The sequence below is a fragment of the Cyphellophora europaea genome, assembly GCF_000365145.1.
Source record: "Cyphellophora europaea CBS 101466 unplaced genomic scaffold supercont1.9, whole genome shotgun sequence".
Taxonomy (NCBI): Eukaryota; Fungi; Ascomycota; class Eurotiomycetes; order Chaetothyriales; family Cyphellophoraceae; genus Cyphellophora; species Cyphellophora europaea.
This window is the reverse complement of record NW_008481815.1, coordinates 1,278,757-1,300,226: the sequence shown is the minus strand read 5'-3', so window position 1 is coordinate 1,300,226 and position 21,470 is coordinate 1,278,757. Positions and strand designations below refer to the sequence as shown.

General features: G+C 53.9%; 10 protein-coding genes across 10 annotated transcripts; 4 read left to right on the top strand and 6 right to left on the bottom strand.

Moving 5' to 3' along the window:
- Positions 1 to 235: 235 nt before the first annotated feature.
- HMPREF1541_08959 (uncharacterized protein) lies at positions 236 to 1,372 on the bottom strand (the record flags this gene model as incomplete). The annotated part of the gene is made up of 1 exon (XM_008723277.1): positions 236 to 1,372. One exon carries the CDS (start codon positions 1,370 to 1,372, stop codon positions 236 to 238), a length of 1,137 nt encoding a protein of 378 aa, XP_008721499.1.
- A 651-nt stretch (positions 1,373 to 2,023) lies between these two features.
- HMPREF1541_08958 (uncharacterized protein) lies at positions 2,024 to 4,609 on the bottom strand (the record flags this gene model as incomplete). The annotated part of the gene is made up of 1 exon (XM_008723276.1): positions 2,024 to 4,609. The coding sequence occupies one exon, from the start codon at positions 4,607 to 4,609 to the stop codon at positions 2,024 to 2,026; it is 2,586 nt and encodes an 861-aa protein (XP_008721498.1).
- A 238-nt stretch (positions 4,610 to 4,847) lies between these two features.
- Positions 4,848 to 5,609, top strand: HMPREF1541_08957 (uncharacterized protein; the record flags this gene model as incomplete). Its single annotated transcript, XM_008723275.1, has 1 exon — positions 4,848 to 5,609. The coding sequence occupies one exon, from the start codon at positions 4,848 to 4,850 to the stop codon at positions 5,607 to 5,609; it is 762 nt and encodes a 253-aa protein (XP_008721497.1).
- A 19-nt stretch (positions 5,610 to 5,628) lies between these two features.
- HMPREF1541_08956 (uncharacterized protein) lies at positions 5,629 to 8,724 on the bottom strand (the record flags this gene model as incomplete). Its single annotated transcript, XM_008723274.1, has 1 exon — positions 5,629 to 8,724. The coding sequence occupies one exon, from the start codon at positions 8,722 to 8,724 to the stop codon at positions 5,629 to 5,631; it is 3,096 nt and encodes a 1,031-aa protein (XP_008721496.1).
- Positions 8,725 to 9,242: 518 nt separating this feature from the next.
- Positions 9,243 to 10,472, top strand: HMPREF1541_08955 (isocitrate dehydrogenase [NAD] subunit 2, mitochondrial; the record flags this gene model as incomplete). The annotated part of the gene is made up of 2 exons (XM_008723273.1): positions 9,243 to 9,332; positions 9,396 to 10,472. 2 exons carry the CDS (start codon positions 9,243 to 9,245, stop codon positions 10,470 to 10,472), a joined length of 1,167 nt encoding a protein of 388 aa, XP_008721495.1.
- Positions 10,473 to 11,340: 868 nt separating this feature from the next.
- On the bottom strand, positions 11,341 to 13,329 carry HMPREF1541_08954 (uncharacterized protein; the record flags this gene model as incomplete). The annotated part of the gene is made up of 1 exon (XM_008723272.1): positions 11,341 to 13,329. One exon carries the CDS (start codon positions 13,327 to 13,329, stop codon positions 11,341 to 11,343), a length of 1,989 nt encoding a protein of 662 aa, XP_008721494.1.
- Positions 13,330 to 13,664: 335 nt separating this feature from the next.
- HMPREF1541_08953 (uncharacterized protein) lies at positions 13,665 to 15,380 on the top strand (the record flags this gene model as incomplete). The annotated part of the gene is made up of 1 exon (XM_008723271.1): positions 13,665 to 15,380. One exon carries the CDS (start codon positions 13,665 to 13,667, stop codon positions 15,378 to 15,380), a length of 1,716 nt encoding a protein of 571 aa, XP_008721493.1.
- Positions 15,381 to 15,873: 493 nt separating this feature from the next.
- HMPREF1541_08952 (uncharacterized protein) lies at positions 15,874 to 17,796 on the top strand (the record flags this gene model as incomplete). The annotated part of the gene is made up of 2 exons (XM_008723270.1): positions 15,874 to 15,999; positions 16,051 to 17,796. 2 exons carry the CDS (start codon positions 15,874 to 15,876, stop codon positions 17,794 to 17,796), a joined length of 1,872 nt encoding a protein of 623 aa, XP_008721492.1.
- A 219-nt stretch (positions 17,797 to 18,015) lies between these two features.
- Positions 18,016 to 18,981, bottom strand: HMPREF1541_08951 (uncharacterized protein; the record flags this gene model as incomplete). Its single annotated transcript, XM_008723269.1, has 1 exon — positions 18,016 to 18,981. One exon carries the CDS (start codon positions 18,979 to 18,981, stop codon positions 18,016 to 18,018), a length of 966 nt encoding a protein of 321 aa, XP_008721491.1.
- Positions 18,982 to 19,776: 795 nt separating this feature from the next.
- Positions 19,777 to 20,529, bottom strand: HMPREF1541_08950 (uncharacterized protein; the record flags this gene model as incomplete). Its single annotated transcript, XM_008723268.1, has 1 exon — positions 19,777 to 20,529. One exon carries the CDS (start codon positions 20,527 to 20,529, stop codon positions 19,777 to 19,779), a length of 753 nt encoding a protein of 250 aa, XP_008721490.1.
- Positions 20,530 to 21,470: the final 941 nt, after the last annotated feature.

Genomic DNA, 21,470 nt, shown 5'->3' with positions numbered 1-21,470 from the left:
TCAACGACCGCCGAAATTGAAGAAGATAAAGGGATGAAGATGATGAGAGGAGGTCTGGATCGCCTCAGGCGTTCAAGATGGACGGGGAAGCAGCCGCCAGGCCGTAGTCCGGGTCTCGGCAGGCACCCCACAGTTGAGCCCAGAACAGACGCCTAAAATCGACTTGGCTTTAGCTAGCCCCCCTTGCATACCTACCAGGTACTACTTACACAGTAGAGCTCTACCGACAACGGCATCACTTCGAACTCTTGTTAGGCACCAGGATAGCACTAGACGCTCCTGCTTGCTCCGACGCGTGGTCAAATGCCTCTTTCCACTGCGCCAGTGCAAACTCCTTGGGAGGAGGCAGTCCAGCGCGCTCCCCAAGCACACAGTTTCCCGCCTCTACCAAGCGAATGAATCTGGGTACATCGCTTGGTTCGTACATCCATTTTCCCTTCATCTGCAGATTTCTATGCATGACACGGTGGTACGGGAAGGCGACGTCCTCCTGCTGCCCGCCCATCAAGCTGACCCGCCCAGAATGCCTCAATGACAGAATGGCGGCTTTGAAGTGCGATGACTTGGCTCCTGCCGGGGGACTGATGTCGAAAAAGGCGTCGATGGGCCGGGTACCCGCCGCTTTCTTCAGTGCTGCCATTTCCTTATCTATGTCGCCCACGATCGGAACCGTCAGGAGGCGGTCCGGAGGATAGACCTTGGCCAGCGTCTGCTGCAGTCTGGCCAGTGTCTCCGTGTTCCTGCCCATGGCAATGACCCTTGCGCCCATCGCGAGCGCTACGAGAACCGCCGCACCACCAAATCCACCTGTTGCAGGTGCCACAACGACCGTCTCACCGGGCCTTAGGTCAATGTCGAAAAGGCCACCCCACGGCACCAGCATGCGAGAAATACTCAGCAGCTCGGGAATCTTATATCCCAGCTCGCCCACAAGGCGATCCTCATCCAAAGCGAAAACATTCTCCAAGGGCGCCTTGACGTAGTCCGCGTACGCCCCGTCCGTCCAATGGCCCATCAGCTTGCGACTCCCCTCTGTGAAACCCTGACTGATAGCGCTGAGGAATATGTCGGCTGGGTTGTCGCGCGACCGAACAGTAATGTCAAAGATCACCAATTGACCCTGCCGCAGCGCAGTCGAGTCGGGTCCAACAGCGTGAATGCGGCCAACGGCGCTACTCCCGGCCGTCAGTGGCGTTACGTACGGATACTTGCGCGTGCCATCGTAGATGTCGCGCGTGTACGAGATGACTCCTGCAGCCAGGACTTGCACGACCGCCGACCCAGGCTCAGCGGTCGGGATAGGTATTTCCTCGAGAGCCAGCGGCTCGTACTGCTTGTGCTGCCGGAGCGCTTGCATAGTTGATGCTGCCATGTTGGATTCGCCTGAATGCAGGACTACTCTCATTCACCGGTTCATGTTCCATAGCCACCCCTCTTCGCCCATACTTATACTCCCATATTCAACGTAAACATGTACATTCGATGTTCCGGACTTAACCTTGGCCCCCTTCGGCCTGATGTCTTTAAGTCCATGCTTCAGCCTCTCCCACGGAGTTGCAAATCAACGCTGACGAGTCGGGCCCTGGTCAAGCAGACCCTCAAAGCCAAAGGTAATGGCGCCTAGCCGTATCCGTCCGAAGAGGTATAGTCCAGTCGGGGCTTCGGGATATAACTCTCAAGGCCGCTGTGGCATATAGCAGAAAAGGTCCGAGAGGGGGGACGCCTCAATGGCAGCGGCAGTGGTTGCATTGCGAATACGTGTCCAGAAAGGGCAGTCGGAAAGTCATCACTTTCTGGTGGGGGGGGGGGGGGGTCCGGACTTTAGCATAGATTACCCGTTGTGTATACAAAGCTGGACAACGGTCGACCCACGATTCTTCGCGCGATGACAGAAAGGCTATCCGTGTTCGTTATGTGGGGTTCTAGGTAGTAGGGCACATATAGAAACACTATTACGGGAACGGTGATAGTCAGCGCTATACGAAGGGGTATCAAGGAAACAAATATAATTGTACAAAGTCTCTCAACCCCGCCAATCAAGTCGGAGCAGCAAATGCTCGAGAACGCCTTCTTCGCCGCGCAGGGCTTCCCTCAAGCCCGACCGATACGTCTCAAAATCTTCATAATGTCGTCTCGTCGTTTCTGCCGTATCGTGTCGGTCGTCAGCCCCAGCATCCTTCCGCCTCAGACTGGCTGCAAAGCGCAGAATGGTGTCAAACAGCTGCTCGATATACCTTCGAGCCTTCGATTGCTTCTCCTTGAGCAACAACGCTCGCAGGATCGTGTCGAGGGTCTGCTCATGTAGCTGCTTGATGTGCTCCAACGACCGCCCCAGCTTCAGTGCACCCTCGTAGTCGTCATGGGATATTTTGCGCTCTAATTCGGCCAGCGCACGATCGAACGACCCCCAGAGGGACCCGATGGCAATGTTGTGGCTGTAGTCTGCCAGCGTGGATATGAAGTGCTGGGTCTCTATCCTGAAGCGGTGCTCCTGTGGCGTCACCTTCGAGGCGTTCCTGCAACTGACTTCCCGCAGCAGCATTTGAGCAACGCTCTTCAGCCTGAGGATGCGCAAGGTGTGGCGGAAGATACGATCGTACTTTTCCAGACCGTCCTGTGAGATAATTGTCTGGAGCAGCGTGTTTGGTGGTCGGTATTGCATCCGCAGGAAGTCCAGGGCGTAGATCGAGTCAACGTCACGACATGCTTCCAGTTCCGCTTCAGGCAAGTCTCGCAGTGAAAAGGATATGGCATCCTCAAGCTCCGGACCGACGTGCTTAGGCATGTGCTCAGATAGAATGCCCATAAGCACAAGCCGAAGCTCGGAACTGGCTGGTGGCCACGCATCTCTGTTCTGTAGCCGAAGGCCTGTAACATTGCCATCTCGTCTCCGACCTTCACCACTGGATTGTTGCGAGTCGAAGAGTGCAACGCTGACGCGGGCGGTGAACAAGCCATTGCCAAACAGCTGGAATTGCCGCAAGAGATCGAAGTGCGTTCGTACTTGACACTGCTGGAAGAGAATCTGCAGCGCAGAGAACGAAAGTAAGCGATGTTGTGCTGCAACGATAGGACGAAGCGACAGAGCCCAGACTTGATCAAATGGTATGGGATAATCGGCTTGTTGTTGCACTTCGGGAGAAAAGCATGCCAGTATTCGCTCATCGATCAACTCGTCTGCTTGCAAAAGTACAGGAGATATACGATCGAAATCGAAATCCTGGAAGGCCATCGGGTCCGGTATGCTGGTAAGAGTATTCGTCGTCACGTCCGGCAAGGCGGCGCTGTCATCATCTGTCGTCCGCGAGAAAGATGAATTTCTTGCCGTTGTTTCATACTGCTCAGCCAAGGCGTGAGCCGACTCGAGGGCCTGCCAATCAAAATGCAGAGTAAGCATCGGAGGTGGTTGCTTTCCAGCTCTGAGCTCTTCCATGGTGAGGACCGAGTTTTCACGCAGCAGCCTTAGCGAAGTCCGTGTCTCTGTAATCAGCGCTGCGAGGTCTGGGGAGCATATTGCTTGCCATACCGGTTCTCCCATTTTGTCTCCTGTGATTGCGTCGCCGAGTTTTGGCAGTTGAAGGCCCAGGTCACTAGCCAATTGACTCAACATAGGTCCAGCAACTGCTGCTAGAATGGTGTTCCAGACATAGCGACACCGCGAGGTTCTGATGGACATGGTCTCTACAGCTTCAAGCAACGCTGCCAGCGTTGCGAATGCGCCATTGTCCTGGCTAACGAGCCGATCGAGCTGCTCAACACCCCTAAGAAGCTGCTTTGGTTCCACTACAGCGTCTTGAAGTTGTAATAGAGAAGTAATCGTCGCTCGCTGACGCTCCATGTACTGCTGAATTACCGCTAGGATCGTCTCGAGTATAGCTCTGAAGGCAAGGTAACTCGGAGTGGCGCAGTGTTTGGACGTAGCCCGAGACAATATTCGCATACTTCTCCCCATGGCGGCGATCGAGTCTCTGTACTCTTCAACGAGTTCAGGACTGTAGCCCGACATTGTCAAGCGACTTGCTGTCGGAACAAACTCTTGATACTGATCATCCCATCTCATATATTGAGAAGATCTACCTACCGCAAGCTCGATGAGTGCTTCTAGGTACGCATCGCCGGGAGCAACTTTAGGCGGATCTTCAGGATTTTCAATTGCAAGCACAGCATCAAAAGCTCTCGCGCCCGCTTCGGCCAGATAAGAACTTGACGGCTCCTTGTGATGTTCATTTAGGAAGTGATCCCAGCTCGTGAGTTTATTGGTTCGGACAGAATCTCTGACATCTGGCAGAATCCAGACATCATCTTGGTCAGTCGTTATCGACACGTCCACCCCTTCGTGGTCGCTATTATTGTCTTCTGCGGTGTCATAGGCTGAGAGAGAAGATTGGTCTAAGGATTCCGGAGAGACAGCATCCTCGGGAACGTGCAACGTCCCAAGTTGCAGTAACGGGAGTTCCTTGTGTTCGGTCTGTGGTAGATAGAAATGTGTACTTTCCAACCCTGTGCGTAACTGGAACCCGCTCCACGTGGATGACCGTTCATCAGGGAGGGGTTGCACGGTCAGGAGATCGGTGATATCGAACGGGTCGTACTCGATCGCAGGAGGCATTTTGGCCGCGTTCTGTTCATGTTGAGACCGGCGATCAAGTCTGTGGTCGTCAGGTGATTTTCGCTATGTGTTCTGGGGAAACAAAGGCAGTCAAGTCAACGAGGGATGAAGAGCGACGCGTTTTGCGACGCGCCATGCGGGCACTTTGCCGAGGTTCTACCGAGCTTGTACAGAAAGAGCCTTGAGCTCAGCCACCTATTACTCTGCTCCTCATATTTGTTCAAATCACACATTCACAATGGAGCAGGAGTCGGCTGGAATTGAGACGGTGGCAATCAAAGTGGAAGAGGTCCCAGACTCAGTGCTTGACCAATGGACCGACGACCAAGAATCTGCTCTCCTCAGGGCTTGCGTGCAGTGGAAGCCTGCCGGCATGCATAAGCACTTCCGAATGATCTCAATACGGAATCAGCTGCTCAACGAAGGCTTGATTAACGAGACTGATGGCCACACGACAGTGACTGGAATCTGGAAGAAATTGGGTACGCTCTACGACTTGCCAAGACTGGACGAGCGAGAAGACTCAGTGGTCAACGACAGCCCAGAAGACGAATCACACAACTATTTTCGGGATTTTGAGCTACCTGGAGACGACTTTGATGCAATGATGTGGGATCGAAGACTGGCGCCGGATGGTACCTCCAGTCCGGAGATGTCCAGACGCGAAAGCACCGTGGCAGATACAGATGAGCCACGGTCGTCACCCGTGCCGGGAAAGGGTTCTACAAGAGGAAGAGCAGGAGCAAGAAAGAGTGGAAGATTGTCCAGGCTGCAGAATGAAGTGGAGACGGATAGCCGCAGCAAGTCTGCCAGCATTGCCGATGAGGATCACTCAATGGAAGGTGTGGACGAAGGGGATGGCGGTGAAGAGAGCGGGAACGGCGATGAGGAAAGTGAGGAAGAAGAGCATGACGAAGACGACAAGAAGACTGAGGCTAAGAAGAGTACACGAGGCGGGAAGAGAGGACGAGGTAGTAGACGCGGGAGGCGACGAGGATGATCAGATTTCCGAGTCCGCACTACTGGCCTGTGTTCTTACGTTCAGGACGACCTCTGTCATCCTTTTCCGAACGCTGTCGTTTAAAGCAACCGAAGCTATTTCGACTTTGCTCCCTCAACCTCTTGAGCACCACCCTCATGTCCCCAAGCTCCTGCTGCAACCTGGCTCGAGCATTGTTGTCGGATCGCTTATCAAGCTCCATGTATATCTGTCCCTGGATCTCCCCAGCTTTGGTGGTCGAATATTGCGACATCGTCTGCGCGATGAACTCGGTGTCCAAAGTTGCCTGGATCAGCGCGGGCAAAGTGTATGTGCTGCTTCTGCGCTCCTTGAAGCTTTCAAGCAACGCCTGCGACACCTTCTCTAGAAGGTACGACAGAATCTCCTTCAGCAACGCGTTCCCACTGCCTACACTTGCGACGGTTGTCGAGACTTCGGTGTGCACCATAACCAGGACCATCATGGCTGAATAAACGTAGGGTCGAACTTGGTCTGGTTTACCGCTTGTGGGTGCCCAGTCTGGTGCGTTGATGCCAGCCCGGACCATATTTGTGAGCTTCTCCACTGTAGGCTGGGTATAGGATTGGAAGAGTTTCGCATCGATCTGTCCAAATACGTCGCGGATGGTCTTCGATTCGTCCGTAAGGGTCACCGAGAATGAGGTCTCAAAGAATGTCACCAGCTGTGGCACATATTCGTTCTTGAGCGCCTTGAGGTTCGACAATGTCATCAGCAGCCTGATATTGCGATTGGAGATTCGAATGTCGGTCACAACGTCGTTGCCGCCCGCTTTCTCGTTGCTTACGAGCACCCATTCGTCTTCATCGCCAAGGTCGACCTTTTGTGCATTTTCGAGCATGGCACTGACCGCCTTGTAAATGCTGTTGACGAACTGAGTGCGTACCATCTGCAGAAGTTTGGATGGCGGTGGCGTGATGACATTATGACCGTGTTTTGCAGACGAGTCGGAAAGATATAGTACTTGTTGAACGCCGGTGAGAATTTTCTTCTCGAAAGCCTCGAAATAGAACGGTAGTCTCGTCTGGTCACGCTTCTCTGGAGATCGCAGCCAATCTTCTAGCCCATTGCAATTCTCGCTGTCCTTGCTCCAGGCATCGCATAGCGCTCGGAGACTCCGTTCTCGAGCGGTTCCCAGGGTTGTCTTGATCTTGTCGTGCGCTTGAGAATTGTCCGCAACGGGTGACATGGCTGCCATCTCGTTCGAAGCCGTCGTTACCATTGCCAACAGCTTGCCCAGATAGTGGACGGCACTCAGAGAATTCGAGTGAGGCGGCCAGAAGGAGAAGTCTTCCCAGGCTTCTCCCTTCTTAGGGGAAGGTGCAGGAAGATTGTCCCGGTCAACGCGGCCCAAACGTCCTTCGGTTGGCGAGAAGGCAGCAGCAGCACTGGGCGTATTTGGTGCCGTTGCGCTTGCAGATCCAGGCGAGAAGAGAGCCGAAATATCTTCTGTAGGTGGATCTGCGAACATTGTTTGAATAGCCTCCCTAAGCATCTCAGCCAGTTCAACGGCACCGTTCGTTAAATCCCTGACTCCAGCATCGGAAAGTCTGTGATGTTTTCTGCTCTCGCCTTCGAAGCCAGTGGGAAGTACCTTCTGCTTTGCGCCTTCAATGAAGGATTTTGCCGAGTCCCAGAAGTCTACAACCTCCCCTAAGAGGCCGCTTGACATGGAAAGCAGCTTCGTGACGTAGGTCATGATCGTATTCCAGAAATCTAGAACTTGCTCTTGATCAAGGATTTCTGGGTGCTCTTTTGAAGCCTGTCGCAAAAATCCTGCAACGGTGTGCGCATTCGGTCTTTCCACAGCGGCCAAACGTCGTCGGAGAATTTCGATTTCGATTCTTGACCGTTCTATGACTCCCATGATCTTATTCTTCAGATAATCGTAACGACTGAGAAGCCAAACCCAGATGGGATTGTCATCGACGCCCAGCTCGAGCAATATGCCGATGAGCTCCATGTGTTCCTCGGCTTGCGAGGCGCCCGGCAATGGCAGAACGGTCTGGACGCTACTGAGACGTCGCCATATACTCCGCTTTAGCGATTTTATCTGTTCTTCCACGTCTGACCACATTCTACCGGTGACGATGATCCGGTGAATCTGTTCATCGCTAAGACTCTGGCCACTGTAGGTCACTCGTTCCGTCAGGGCTTTTGCTTGGTTGGTATAAGCTCGAGCAGCATTATAGTGCTGGACCGCCTTTTCGTGATCCCTCTGCTTGATAGCAGCTCTTAGATTGCTCCCAAGCTCATAAAGCGTATGATCCTTTTCGACTTCATCGGCAAGAGTCTTCAAACTGGCTTCTCTTTCCTTGCCGCCCAAAGCAGGGCCCCAGACGTCCTCAGCTTTTTGGGCGACCTCCAGCAATGGTGCACGAATTCCCTGCACACCGTAATCGGTCTCTTTGCGTAGTGCATTCTTGCTAATGGGCGGCGGTTGGGCCAAGTTTGTTGCACTCCCACTGCTGAAATTGCGATAATGGATTCCACTCTGCCGACTCACGTTCCTTGAGTGCCTAGGAGATGTTGGTCTTACCGGTTCCGGCTCGACTCCTTGGTTGCGCATTTCCGTGTAGACGTTGTCAATCGTGGCTTTTGCCCGGACAAAGCGTTCGAAGTTTGTTTCGACCAAGACTTTGAGTGATGCGGACTTCTGATCGATACTCTGTGATAGAAATTGTAATCCGCGGACGAGATCATCCGTCGACGCGTCGTGATGGGCTTGAGATAAGAAAAGCGCTGGGGAGAAGGTGGTCGATGAAAGCATGAACTTGTTTCGCAACCGTGGGTCCTGTTCTACTGGCAATCCTCGAGACCGCAAAGAGCCCACCACGCTGCCACTTGAGCCTAATGGATCTGGCTCGTCCTTCTGAACCAGGTTCGACCTGCCATCGCTCGTCTTCTGTGCGCCAACTAGGCCGCTGCGACGGTCACTAGCGCTCCTCTCCAAAGCGGAGTATCGGGACCTGGATCTCCTCACCCCAATCTCATCGGCTTGCTCCTCATCGCTCTCGTCAAGCTCAGTAGGCCATTCCGTGGGCGCGGGAACCTGGATGTTATAATAGGCCAGAACGTTCTTGTCGAAGTCGGCCATGCTGAACGAAGGAGTAAGACCTGCAGCCTTTCATCAAGGATAGATCCCACCGATCGTGTTGCAACCACCAGTCCGAGACTGGGAGATGATACAAGTCACAGTCAACTTGAAGGGACAGAGCAGAAGAGAGCCGTGATGTGTGAAGGCTGATGCACATCTCAGCGACTCTCCTAGGGGTGATCCGGGGACGTCGCAAGGCGCCATGTCTTGGCGTCGCAATATGCTGTTCCCTCCGCCGTAGCTCGTAGCCTGGTTGCGTTTGCCCACATGCAAAGCCCGTGCCCGCCCGGGCTCCCGCCGCAGGAGCGGCATGCCGAGAAGCTGCAGGTTTCGTCTATCGAAGCTCTGATGTCAAAGCTGCTCCGCGAAAAAGCTCCTCCCTCCACTAGCACCACCGACACTTCCCGACCTAGCTACTTTGTCGCCGCAGGCTCGCTCGTTCAATGCTTTGCTTGGTCTCCTGTACATCTTCTTAGAGCTTGCCAACCCTCAGTGAGCTTTTCAGAAAGCTACCCGCCATGATACCCACCCGAGCCTTCGTCGCGCCAGCCAGGCAGTGCCTGCGAAAAGCATATCAGCAGCCCCGGTGGGCGCCTGCTACCTTACAGGTAGGTGAAGACACAGATCTACAGCTTCATGAAGCTTCAAGAATGCTAATCGTGCTGTAATAGCTCCGCCTACGAGGTTATGCTACCACTGCTGAGAAAGACAAGGTCGCCAAATTCAAGGGCACCAAAGGCCCAGACGGCAACTATACTGTCACGTTAATAGAAGGAGACGGCATTGGTCCTGAGATCGCGACATCCGTCAAGGACATCTATGCTGCTGCGAAGGTTCCCATCAAATGGGAATCTGTGGACGTCACCCCAACGCTGAAGGACGGCCGGACTGTCATCCCAGACAAGGCCATTGACTCCGTGAGGAAGAATTACGTCGCTCTAAAGGGCCCGCTCGCTACACCGATCGGTAAGGGTCACGTCTCGCTCAATCTTACGCTCCGGCGGACTTTCAATCTCTTCGCCAACGTACGTCCCTGCCGCAGCATTGCCGGCTATAAGACTGCCTACGATAACGTCGACACTGTCCTGATCAGAGAAAACACCGAAGGCGAATACTCGGGCATCGAGCACGTGGTGGTGGATGGTGTGGTGCAGTCGATCAAGCTCATTACCCGCGCTGCTTCTGAGCGCGTCCTGCGTTACGCCTTCCAGTACGCCCGCGATGTGAACAAGAAGAAGGTCCGCGTCGTGCACAAGGCCACTATCATGAAGATGTCTGATGGTCTGTTCCTCAGCACCGCCCGCGATGTCGCCAAGGATTTCCCTGACATTGAATTCGACGCCGAGCTACTCGACAATGCCTGCTTGAAGATCACTACGGACCCCGGCCCATATTCGGACAAGGTCCTCGTTATGCCCAACCTCTACGGTGACATTCTATCTGATATGTGCGCCGGTTTGATTGGTGGTCTTGGTCTAACCCCATCAGGCAATATTGGTGACGAGTGTTCTATCTTCGAGGCCGTCCACGGATCTGCGCCCGATATTGAGGGCAAAGCCCTGGCCAACCCTACTGCACTCCTACTTTCTTCCATAATGATGCTGCGGCACATGAGTCTCAATACGGAAGCCGACAGGATCGAGAAGGCCATTTTCGCTACCCTGGCCGAAGGCAAGGCACTTACTGGCGACTTGGGTGGTAAGGCCAAGACGCACGAGTACGCTCAAGCCATCATCGACCATCTGTGAGTGGTGAAGGGGGAGATGTAGGTAGTGGAGCACGTAGACCTGCGCAAACAGCCTCGCAAAGTGTGCTGGGGGAAAGAAATCGTTGGATGTATCATCAGCGAAAGGATGCATGAGGAGGGAATTGTCTCGCTTTCCTTAGGCGAATCCGTTCCAGAACAACTGAATCTATGAGTATCGATACCAATGCGAATGAAACTTGAAGCTTGTCTGACCACTATTGTTGTGTTCCATTGCTCCTGTACCATGGTACGCGAGGGGCACTGGGCATCCCGTAGCTCAAATGTACCCGCGGGTACCAAGCACGGCATTCATCAATGTGGAACCAAGGAATCAATGCCAATCTAAACCGATCCTGTCATGCGGATGGGTTTGTGCGAAGATGCTGGGAACGACTGAGAGCATGCGCTTGCAGAGAGACTTGTTTCGCCTGGCCGGTCGATCGGCAGCGGTGATTGTTTCTGTATCTAGAATTGAGGCTGAGAGGGAAGCGTCAGCTGCCCTCAAGACGTTGTACATGGCACCGACTTCCTGGAGGGCGAGAGTATGGAGCTTTCCCAAAAGCATGCTTACAGGCCCGCGACTCGCGTGTGACATCGTTTGAACGGGAGCGAGCCGGATAAGGCGGGCTGTACAGGTCGCATCTTTGTCGTCGATCTACAAATGCGACTGGGTGTAGATGTTGGCACTTATCATGACTGCACTAGGCTTTGGAAAGCCCGGAGCTGCAAATCGAAGTCGTCGAAGGCTGTGACTTGAGGCTGGGCTGGAGCAGCTGGCACAGGGCATAGCCATGACATTGGCACAAGCTCTCGTTCGGACTCAATACTCCGTATGCGCAACTGCGAGCCCAGCGAGCTTGACCGTAATCTCAGTGATCCAAGGGCCCCAACTTGACCACCTCCCGCTCTCTCAATTCCTGCTCCTTCGCCCACCGGTCCTTCTCTTTCTGCACCCGTTTCTTCTGCGCTCGCATTTTCTCGAAGCGGCCTCTTGCGCCATGCCTGACCTTTGTGATCATGTCATTTGCTTGGCCTTTCGTCAGGTCGCTGGGCGTTAACGGCTCCTCCTCGCTGACACTTCTGAGGTTGTTCAAGAACTGCAGCTGTTGCTCGGACGCAGAGGATTTGCGCCATGACGAGTTCGTGGCGATCCAGATACGCTCGAACTTGTTGGCGGCGAAAGTATCGGCAGCATTAAGGGCTGCAATTAATGTTGATGCCGTCCCTACGACGCGAGGAGTAGAGAACGGGGCCTTTGACTTGACAGATGGTGGGAGGGCGTACTTGTAGGTGATAGTGAAAGGATCGTTAGAGCCCTCGCTGTAGGAAGACGGCTTGCTTGATGGACTAGAGGGGGCGACGCTTGTGATGGTCAAAATACCATCTCGTGGACAAAGCATATATTTGTTGCTGTCGATCTGAACCCAGGCGTTGGGTGAAATGGCGCGGACATGACGCTCACCTGACGTGTCCTCAATCAGATCATGCACAGTATCGTAGTGCGTGAAGTCAAGAGTGGTTTTGGAAACCCGCGCGTCGCTGAGAGGCATGTCAGTCGTTCCTGATGCTTTGTCCTTTTCGTCTTTAAGAGCCTTCATATCCTCGGCACTTGCGTTCTTCACCAATTCTGCCGGATCCAGACCGAAGAGCGTGGGAACAGTGACAATTCCAGTCTCAAGTGAGGCCACCATGTCGATGACATGACAGTCTTCTTTGCCGGGATGCAGACGCATGCCCCGACCTATCATCTGTACGAGCAAATTGCGCGAACGTGTAGGCCGTGCGAGCATCACGCAGTCAATATTTGGTATGTCAGTACCTTCTGTGAATATTGCACAGTTAAGCAGAACCGAGAACTGCTGTCGCTTGAAAGCCTCCAGTCTCTTACGACGTTCTTTGGTTGGCGTTGAGCCTGTGATGTATTGTGCGTCAATGCCATGCTTGCGAAAGGTACGTGTCAAGCTCTCCACATGAGCAATATCAACGCAGAAGACTAAAGTAGACTTCCTGTGTTTCGCTTCCGACAACCATGCTCTTACTGTGATCTCGTTGGTCTCCTCGGTGCTGACAGCCTTGGACAAGCTGCGGCTCTGGAAGTCGCCGGTTTTGGCAGATCTCCTGACTTGAGAAAGGTCGGCCTTCGATTCCACAGTTGTGAATCTCACACCTGCGAGCCATTTCTCATCAATCATATCGACGTAATCTTTGTGATAGACTATGTGATCAATCACTGCGCCCAGACTCATGCCATCAAGTCGAGAGAAGGTTGCCGAGACCCCGACCAGAGCTGGGCAGTCTTGCTTCTGCGGGTACAGGCCAAAGTGCTCGAGCACGTCAAGATAAGTTGGAGCAACAATGTGGTGTGCTTCGTCAACCAACACCAGCTTGAAACGAGCGGGATCGTACTTCAGCAGACGGTCGCCAGACGTAAGGCTACTGATGGAAGCAACCGTGATGTCTGCTGTTCCTGTTGCCTTGATGCCACCCATCTCAATGTCTATGCTCTTGCTGGGATATGCATTCTCACATTGTCTTGCTGCCTGCTCGATCAACTCACGCCGATGCGCTAGGATGAGCGTTTGTGTTGCGACCTTCGTCGGATTCTCGATACGATCGATGAGGCGAGTAAAGATGACAGTCTTACCACTCCCAGTGGCTAGAGAAATGCCTAGGCGCTTGTGACCGCGGCTGATATAGGAGAGAACCGACTGAATGCATTCTTCTTGGTATTGCCTGAGCTCGATGGACTTGGGAGAAGAATCAAGAACGGTTGCCAGGGCTCGACGGTGCAAGCGAGGGTTGGCAACGGCTGCGAGCGTTCTCGCTGCCCTGGTGAGCCATCGTGAACATCGAAGCATGCTCAGTCATGGTGTCCAGCAGAACGAGAGTACCTGTCAACCGGTATTGTCAAACCAGTGGCCACACGAAGCGTAGCGCATTCGATCGCTGTCGTTCTCGAGAAGTCAAATGACGATCCGTTCTGTCTTTTGAACTGGTGGGCTCATGTGCCTTGTCACCAAAGACCATTTCTCAGGCCTGAGACACTCCCGACAGCAATACTGAGACGACCGCTCATGCCACGGAACCTGCAACTGCTTCGTTAGTCTACTACATCTGGTCATGACGCTGACGTACTTCTCTTTGCGCGCGGCTTTCAGAACTATTATGTTGCCTCTTCCCGTTTTCCAGCATGATGGACACGGGAGCAACAGACGATAGCGATTACGAGGATTCAGAGCGCGAAGCAAGTCTTGAAGATGTGATTCCCAGTACCGGATTGCCCAGAGACAACCAGGTTGAAACTGTGGCTTCAGCCCGTAACAGCCCTGTGAAAAACTTTCACTCATCCAAATGGAGCCGATTGGGCAAGCAGCACAACCCAAAATATCTCGACCTGTTCCGAAAATCGTGGCAAGATGACTACGATCCTACCGAAACGGAAGCACTCGAAGCTAGCCAGATTGGCGTTGTCAGATGGCAACCGGATGAGAAAGTGCGAGTGTTTCGGGCGCTCGAAAGACACGGACGGCACGACCTGTCTTTATTATCGCGCGAAATCGGTACAAAGTCTGAACTCGAAGTTAAGCAATATCTGGATATCTTGCAGCGGGTTGAGTTGGATCGGCAGTTGTTCAGCCGCCAAACCAAGAACATCACTGGTTTTGAAATTCCTGCAGCGATTGAGATTGGGGTAGAGCTTGAGGGTGTGTTGGAAAAAGCTGCTGATGCACTCGCTGCAAACCAGGAGCAGTATGACTTCGCTGTTGCATCTCGTGGTTACGAGCTGCCATACATTATCACGAAAGACGTTGCTACACAGATGGATGCAAGCACGGACGCCAAAGAGCTAGCACTAAATGATGCAGATCTGGAGAATCGAGATCTGGCAGTTCAGAAGCCTGATAATATGTTCAAAATAACAAACATGTGTGGTCTGAGCGAAGACATATTCATGCAAGGCACCGGCGACCGCCCCATGGACAATTGGATGAACGTGGCGGAGAGCGGAGAGCTACCATCAATCACCCAAGATGTGTTGGCTGACCTCTACGAGCTGGTCGAAAGCCTGACAAGGCGCATTATCCAGACGGTCATTTTCGTTACGGATTCCCGGATCAGGGCGACGACTAGCTCTTACAGACGGCCTTCAGCCACTATTGGCATCGAGGACGTCGAAACAGCGCTGGACATACTCAACTTGAAGCAGAGTCTATGGAACTTTTGGGTCACCTTTCCCGGTCGTCGCGGGCTGGGAGTTAGATCCGGTTCCCACCAAAAAGGTGCCACAAAGACCGCATTCTTAGACCTGGACGAAGTCAAGGCAAAGCTCTCGGAACCACAATATCGTGGCCGCCACTCTCGATCGCGCTCACACGGTTCGGCCTCTGGCATATCTGAAGAGACAAGCACCGCATCGGCCGATTTGAGCGGCAGTGAGATGTCGTTGGACGGAGACGGCATGTTTCACAGCCCACAACCCGCTGAAGCCGACTATGTCGATGCTGAGGAGGAGTTAGAGGAGGAAGAACTTAGCGAATACCTCTCAGATGAGCAGCGGGCTGATCCTGCACCTGTCTCTCGAACGAAACGTAAGCGCCTGCTCGAGGAGGAGCAAGACAGGTACATGGAAGAGCTCGATCAGCAGGCCCGCCAAGCTGAAGAGCAGCGGATCGTGAATCTTCTTGGTCTAGAAGATGCTGTGTCACACAGCGAGGAAGAGGATCATCCTTTGCGCAAACGACCAAAAGTCCTGCGCAAGGGGGTCGAGGACGTCTACATTTGGCGCGCACCGTATCTCGCTGAATGGGAGGCACGTGATATGACAGCTTCCGTTTTTGGTTGCGGAACCTCTGCAGTAGAGTCTCGTGGTGTTACCGACATGCCACCTTCCTCCGAACTGTCATCGTGAATGCTCTGCTATGGTATCGGTGGCGGGTGGATATGGCAGCCTGGCCTATGGCTGACGTCTATGAGGCTGAAAGGCGCATGGCGGCGCTAGCTAAGCGGCCGATCATCCGAGCTTGTTGGAGCTCCCAAACAGGGCAGGTACAGGCTCTTGGTAAACATCCACTCGAGAACCAAAACACCTGTTCCAGCTCCTCGATACTCCATTGTCCACTCCCAAATTATTTGCGATACAACCCTAAGATACTGTCTTCCATCGAACATTCTGAAATTTCTGCCATCTGCCTGTAGGGAAGCAATCGGCGAATTATCACCCTTGTAAGCCTGCTGGTGGACCTTGCATGACGCGAAATCGACGCGACTTCCTCGAGGTCAAGGCCCACGACTTCCCAGCCACCTCCGACCCACCTACAACTCCACCGTTCCCTATGGATTGAACATCGCAGATATCTATCGATCATCCACACCTCCACCCTGTGTCTTGACAGCGCGTCAAGATGCCGCTCCTTGAAGCTACTCGCGCCGACGAGAGGCATCTGCAGGACATAGCAGATACCATAGCTTCCTCGCACAAGATACTGATTGTGACTGGTGCTGGCATCAGTACAAGTATCGGCATTCCGGTGAGCCCTGCCTACGACCAGATCATTGATACCCAAGGCTAACTTGTGCAGGATTTCCGCTCCAAGGACGGCCTCTACAACCTCATTCCCGAACAGACACTCCCAAGCCCACCCCCTTCACAGCCCTCAACCCCGTCCAAGGAACGTTTTGCTTCCCCAACCGGGACGCCTTCACGCAAACGCAAGGCGTCGGAGTCTGTGGACGAGGATCAAGGTGATCTGCCCCCTTCTACCCAAAGTTCAACGTCTAGCAGACGATCGTCGGTGACTCCGACCAAGAGGCTTCGTGGCCAGGACCTCTTTGACTCGAGGGTGTTCAATAGCGCCGACTCAACAACAATATTCTACCGCTTCATCGCGTCCCTGCGTGAGAAAATTCATGACGATGTTAAGGAAACTAGCGCGACGCACAAGTTCATCCGAGTTCTCCGTGACGGTGGTCGGTTAATGCGATGCTACACCCAAAATATCGACGGTCTGGAAGCAAGAGAAGGGTTAGTCATGGATCTCAAGCGAGGCAAGGGCACTCGGCGCAGATTTCAGAAAAAGTACTGGGCAGAACCACGACCAGATCACCCAGCCGGTTCCCACCACGACGGTGGTTGTGAGGTGGTCCAACTCCATGGCGACCTTGACACACTCAGGTGCTCAGTCTGTGCTACCCAGTGGACCTGGACCGAGAACGAGACTGAAGTCTTCACAGATGGCTTTGCTCCGCGATGTAAAAAGTGCGCGAGAAAGAGCGACGAAAGACAGAAGACTGGAAAAAGAGGTCTTGCTGTGGGATCGCTTCGGCCAAACATCGTGCTGTACGGCGAGGACCATCCCCAAAACAGTCTTCTCAGCCCCTTCGTCCCGTACGATGCAGGTAGTCAACCTGATGTTCTCATTATTATGGGCACATCCTTGAAAGTCTTTGGCTTGCAGAAAATCATTCGCGAATTTGCAAAAGCAGTTCACGCGCAGAAGAAAGGCAAAGTCATCTTTGTCAATCGGACCAAGCCAGCTGAGAGTGTCTGGGACAATTTCATCGACTACTTCATCCCAATGGATTGTGATGACTGGATCGACGATCTCAAGTTACGTCGATCAGACTTGTGGTTCCGGCAAGGCGAGCTCGACCTTAAGGTTTCAAAGAAGACCTCAGTGAAGCGAAAGAGGAAGTCCGAGGACGGCGAGGACATCACACTGAAGCGGCCAACGAAGAAGCCGAAGTTCTGGGTTGAGATACCTTCTCAGCAGCCAGATGACGGGGTCGGCAATGCGACCATGCTTCAACCAGCTGTGCTTCCACTCACGCCTCGTCACAACCATGCGAACTCGCAGTCGTTGAGGAGAAACTTGCTCTCGCCCCTGACGAACGCGAAGAGACCTGACATTTCTCCCATGACAGACTGTTCTCATCCTCGAACACCTACAAGAGCCGACGCTTTTGCACGAATGGCTTCCCCAAAGGCTCCGGCATACTCGCCTCTAACGCCTGCCACGTTTGCTCCAAGCAGTCTGCAGCACGCAATGAGTGCTGAATCCGATTTCGGTGTTGAGATTCAGGAGAGCGATCACGAGAAAGAAAATATGCCGAATCAGAAGCAGCCAGGACCTTCGGTCGAAGAAGATACGATCGTTGTTACTCCATGCAAGAGAAGATTTTCGAAGAATGCTGAGCTCCCAGCGCCTCTCGACAAGGTAGAAGAGGCCGAGATGCGCGCCACAAGATCGACTAGAGAGTTGTTCCCACTGGACCGGCTCAAAGCAGCAGTAGTCTCAGCTCTCAGGTCGCGTCGGGCTCGCGCCTGACAGAGCTTAGAGCATGACGCCAGTAGTGGCTACGATGTAATGATGATTCGATGAAGCACCATACAGAGACCAGAGACGAAGTCTTGGAAGCGACAAGGCCTGGTCACCTTTACCGACGCATCCGGAGCGTTGAGGTAAGCGTGAAGGGGTCGTGTGTCGTATGCATAGCATGAGCCAGCACATCCATAGAATAGTGCCATATCTACAACATAGATCGCTTCAGGCCCTCCCCTTCAACCACTCACCTACCCCCTGCATGTTCATTCCCCTCTGTTGACTCCAAGTTTCAGATGCCGGCCAGCTCACTCCCCTCCCGCCTCCAAATACTGCGCGGTATTTCCACAGCTTGTCCTCCGGATTCGCTTCGAGCTCCCTCGCGAATCTCTCTCGATCCCACAATTCCTTCACCACCTCTTTTCCTGTGACTTGACCGACAACGTCCGCCAGCTGAGAGTACGTCAGCGTCTCTCCTGCTATGAACACCGGCTTCCCCCACTCCTTTTCTTCCCCATCATCCAACAGCAACCTCGCACACGTCTTCCCAATATCCTCCGCTGTCGTCGCCGTGATCCCATCCTCCCAGCTGCCCAACGCCGTGACCTTCACCTTCACCTCTTCGTCTTTCCCCTGTCCTCCCTCCAGCGGCACAACCACCCCCCAAGCCCCCTCGAACAGAAAACTCATGAAAATCCCACAACTCACAATCACCCACGCCGTATCCCGCTGCGCCCGCAACCGCCGCCGCACCCCACACTGCTCCGCGAACAGCCCCTTGCCGGCCTCCGGGCCGATCACGTCGTAGTCGACACCGTGCTGCCAGGGGATGTAGCGGCGGACCCGTGCGGCCAGCACCGCGTCCGTAACCTTGGCTTGTGTTCCGCGAGGCGCAAGCATGCCGCCCGCGTGGATGACAGTGTCGAAGGGGGCGAAGAGCGAGCTGAGGTCGGAACCGGAGGTGGCGTCGATGTCGGCGCCGAGGAGGCTGATGGAGTGGGCGCGGTAGTGCGCGAGCTCGCTGGCGCGGGTGGGGGGTGGGGAGGCGAGGGTGCTGGGGCGCAGCACCAGCGTCAGCGGCGTGGTGGTGGGGTCGTAGGCGGGGTGGGAGAGGAGGGCGGAAATGATGGCGCCGCCGAGCTCGCCGGCGCCGAGGATGAGGATTGGTTTTGGTGGGGTGGAGGTGGTCATGGTTGGAATGGTAGTGGTGGGTAGCGTAGGTCTCAAGGGTAATAGTTGTGCTTTGGATCCCCGTCTTCGAGTTATGTGACTCGGACAAGCAGACTAGGATTTCTGCTCGGAAGGAATTAATCTTGCTGGTCATGCTACTTGTACTTCCTATATCAACTTACACGGGGCGGCGTCCCTCCCAAAGGGCTGAATAATAGACATGGACTTAAGACGCCTGAAACCTTATTTTCAGGCAAAATATGCGGAGTGTCCGCATGGTCCACGAGCTGTCACCATACTCTACAGACCCTACGTGATAAGATCCAATGCATTTCCTATTGGCGCTGTAGGTCGACTGCATTTTTGTCAGTCGGAGTATGCTTGAGTGCTTGTGGTCTGCCCCGGGTAGTGCGCCCGAGCGTGGCCAATGGAATCTGGTTGCCCTGTCACCTCGGCTTGGTGGAGGGTGACTGAGGTCCGGCGGCGGTCTCGGGGAGCGGCAAGCACAGCGAAGACTCCATTCAATCGTGCCAAAATACTTGAAAAGGCGTCACTAGGAAGATCCTGCTTTGGTCTAGGGTTCGGATCTTGATGTCGGGCGTAATCACAGGGAATATATGTGCGTGGATATAGAGTTGATGAACTTCGGTGCTGCAATACACACGCAACGATCCACAGGTTTACGTAGCTCCAAAAATACAGCCGTGATGAAGCGTGTGTGTTTATAATAGCAGCCGAAGTTGGGCAATAGGCCTTGAGTAGACCGCATGCTCAGTTGTACACATCGGGGCGAAGCAACGTAGCCCAGGTTTTCTCCTATTTCTTTCTTTCTCTAATATCTCCGGATCCACCGCTCTTGCTCGCTCCCGTTGTCCCAGATGCCTGGTTTCCGGCCAGAAAGCCGGCCAGATCAAAGCCCTCCGAACCGCCGCCGCCTCCACCTTGCATAGCCCGACCTATGCCACCCATCGGGCTTTTCTTCTGCATTTCCTCGTACTCAGCTCGCATCTCAGGATCCATGTTCTCCATCAACTTCGGCATGCCAAAGGTAAACGCCAGAGCCACCACGCCCATCAGAATCATAGGGTTCTTGAGTAAACTGAGAACACTGAAGCCGGCTCGTGTCTCGTAGAAGTTCTTGCGAGACAGCACTTTGGCGTTGATAACGAGCGACTGTGTAGGTTTGCCTCCAGGCGTCAGAGCCACTCCATGATCTGACCACTGCGTACCGCGGTAGGTTTCAAAGGCTCCGGTGATTTCTGTGGCAGAGGGATCGGTGGGGGAGAGCGCAACGTCAATGCGATAGGGCGCGATTGCATAGTCTCTTGTGTATATGTTGAGGAGATGAGATCCTACTGTCGGCACTGACGTAAACTCAAGGTAGTTGCCTTTTCGTAGAATGGCTTTGAGCTCAGGCCCGCTGTTTGAGGTGAGGGTTGCATGGGTTGAAGCGGGCAGGGCATTCGGATTGGGAAGGAGCGTGGACGGTGGGATGTTGATGCGGATGGAGGCAGCAATGGAAGTGGCTAGGAGCTGGCTCGCGGCCGCAAGGGCGAGTGTCAACTTCATCCTGGATACGCAGCGTAGCGACAAGGAGGATCGGACAACAGAGAGGTCACCGACAAGAGCCGGGTAAATTACTTGACGAACTGCATTTTATCTCCTTTTAACTCCACCTGCACCTGCCAAGTCCTTGACTCGCTTTTGACCTAACAATCTCCGTCTCAGTACATAAATCGAACGCCTCACAGCTATCGCCAGTCTGTCGCTCAGGCATCACGGGTCCCAGACCCAGACGACCGCCTCACTCAGCATGCAACTCTCGACATCATCGAAGCTCTGCTCGTAGGTCTCTCGGATCCGAGCGAAAATGATTGGTGTGAACGCCAGAACGATTTTTAAGCCAGCATGCACCTCGCCTTCTTCTTCCGAAGCCACCATCTCTCCAGTCTTAACGGTACACGATGTTCTCTTCGTCGTAGGAGTCCATTGAAGGACATCTCCTTCTCGGCTGTGTGCTGCCATCATTGTCATTCTGCTGATTTACCCGTCCGCGCGGTCCTTGATGACGACGCAAGCTCTTCTTGGCCACCCTATGCTGGCGCTGCTCCGTTTTGGACCATGCTTTCAGGATATACTTGGGCACGGCTTGCAGATCATCGTCTTTGTCCCGTGCTTGCGCAAGTCATGACGGTCAACAGGCAGCTCGCCAAACCGCTCAGCAATAAGGTCCACCAATTGTTTGGCTTCGTCATTGGTTTGGGGATGCTGGGTCTGCTCGCCACACCTGTCCCTTATCTTTCCTAGCAGCTCATCGTACGCATCGTCCTCGGTGACTGCGTTTCCCCCATCAACTGCCCAGTCCAGAACGCAACGCACCAATTGGCCGGTCAGTTTCGGTTTCTGAGAACCCTTTTTCGCCGATGTGCCCATGTCTTGGGTTGCGTAGATGATTATCAAATCCCACGGGCGTCGAGAAGGCCAGCTCCCGCGCAGAAGTGTGGCAGATA